The 1,490-nt window shown below is 36.1% G+C and overlaps 1 protein-coding gene across 1 annotated transcript; it reads left to right on the top strand.

Annotated features, from left to right (window-relative positions):
• Window positions 1-103: 103 nt before the first annotated feature.
• Window positions 104-1,459, top strand: LOC111383640 (protein FORGETTER 1-like). The gene is made up of 5 exons (XM_023007759.1): window positions 104-321; window positions 401-524; window positions 593-670; window positions 753-871; window positions 1,238-1,459. The coding sequence occupies exons 1-5, from the start codon at window positions 260-262 to the stop codon at window positions 1,317-1,319; spliced, it is 465 nt and encodes a 154-aa protein (XP_022863527.1). The 5' UTR covers window positions 104-259; the 3' UTR covers window positions 1,320-1,459.
• The last annotated feature ends 31 nt before the right edge of the window (window positions 1,460-1,490 follow it).

Genomic DNA, 1,490 nt, shown 5'->3' with positions numbered 1-1,490 from the left:
GGTTTTTCCCTGCTTTTTTTTTCACGGTGGTAGCATTAACGAGTTCTGGTGACAATTTTTCTTATCTTTATCATTTGATGTTAAAATCAACTTTAATGCAATTTCATCAGTCTTAATTGGGATATTTTCTGCACTGCCAAGTGATAAACCTTAAAAAAGATTTCCTCGTTATGTTTCACGGAGATCTTGCCTTGATTAATTCTGTCTAGGTAGCGGGAAGGATTCCGGAAAAATTTCTGGACGAATAGTTGATTCAGACATGCATGATGTTGGACGTTTCCTCAATCGGCTTCTAGGGCTTCCTCCTGAGATTCAGAACAAGTATGTGGATTGATGTCAAGTTTGGTGTGTTTGCTCCTTCAACATGCCTTTGTAGTATTGAATGCTAATACTATTGCAGGCTTTTTGAGTTATTTGTCTGCATCCTTGATCTTCTCATACAAAATGCACGTACGGAAGGACATTTGGACTCTGGGATCGTTGATATGAAAGCTAACTCCGTCGAACTGCAAGGAAATCCGAAGGTCATGCCACTACCTTCACTCTTATATATTTAAATTGTTGATATGTATTTAACATCCGCATTTGACAGACTGTCCATGTCGATCATATGTCTGGGGCATCCACGATGCTGTTTACTTTCACTTTGAATCGAGGAATGAAGTGGGAGGTATTATTTTGTTTTTGGGGATCCAAAATATTAGAATTGGTTGGACAAATATAAAAAGGTGACTTCTTTCATCATTTTGCAGTCTGCACTGTCTTTGCTTGAGGAGAAGCAGAAGGACTATCCTGGTTTGCCTAATAGTGGATTTTACGAGTCCAGACGGGAATGGTTGGGAAGACGGCATTTTATATTGGCATTTGAAGGGTATGGATTTTAGATATTATTTTGACATGTTACACTAAACACTACTTGTATTTACTTTGTTTTGGGCCTGTATGATTTAGATTTTGTGAAAATTGATTTTTTTGGAGAATGTGTGGTTAAAAATTAGGGAAATGTTATGGGCTCACATGCAAAATTATTTTATTGGGAGAATATGTGGTTGAAAATAAGTTTGAGGAAAAATCAATTTTAAAGAATCTATACCAAACAGGGCTTAATAATGAGCGTTGTCAAGTGTAATGATAAAATTGTCTGACAAACATAAGGTTAATTTATTGCTTTAAAGATGAAGCTATCACTCTACACCTGTGGCCTTGAGACTTGGACAGTATTGCATTTATCTCTCAGGTTCTGGATGGCGTATACACCTTCGGCTATTTTTGATTATATTATCAGACAAGTGTTGGTTCATGCTGCAGTAGCACGATAGATCTAGTACTGTATGTATGATTTCCATTTCCGATGATTGGATTTATGGGGAAATATTACTAAAACAAGCAATTCATTGTGCATGCAAGCTTTTTAAGCTATGAAAAGATAGGGTTTGTTTACGTGCCAGCATTTTGGTTCATTTGTTCATATTTAGATTTTTTTTTTTTTT

This window comes from Olea europaea, unplaced genomic scaffold (genome assembly GCF_002742605.1).
Source record: "Olea europaea var. sylvestris unplaced genomic scaffold, O_europaea_v1 scaffold27293, whole genome shotgun sequence".
Taxonomy (NCBI): domain Eukaryota; kingdom Viridiplantae; phylum Streptophyta; class Magnoliopsida; order Lamiales; family Oleaceae; genus Olea; species Olea europaea.
The sequence above is the reverse complement of the archived record's forward strand: the minus strand, read 5'-3'. Positions and strand labels throughout refer to the sequence as shown.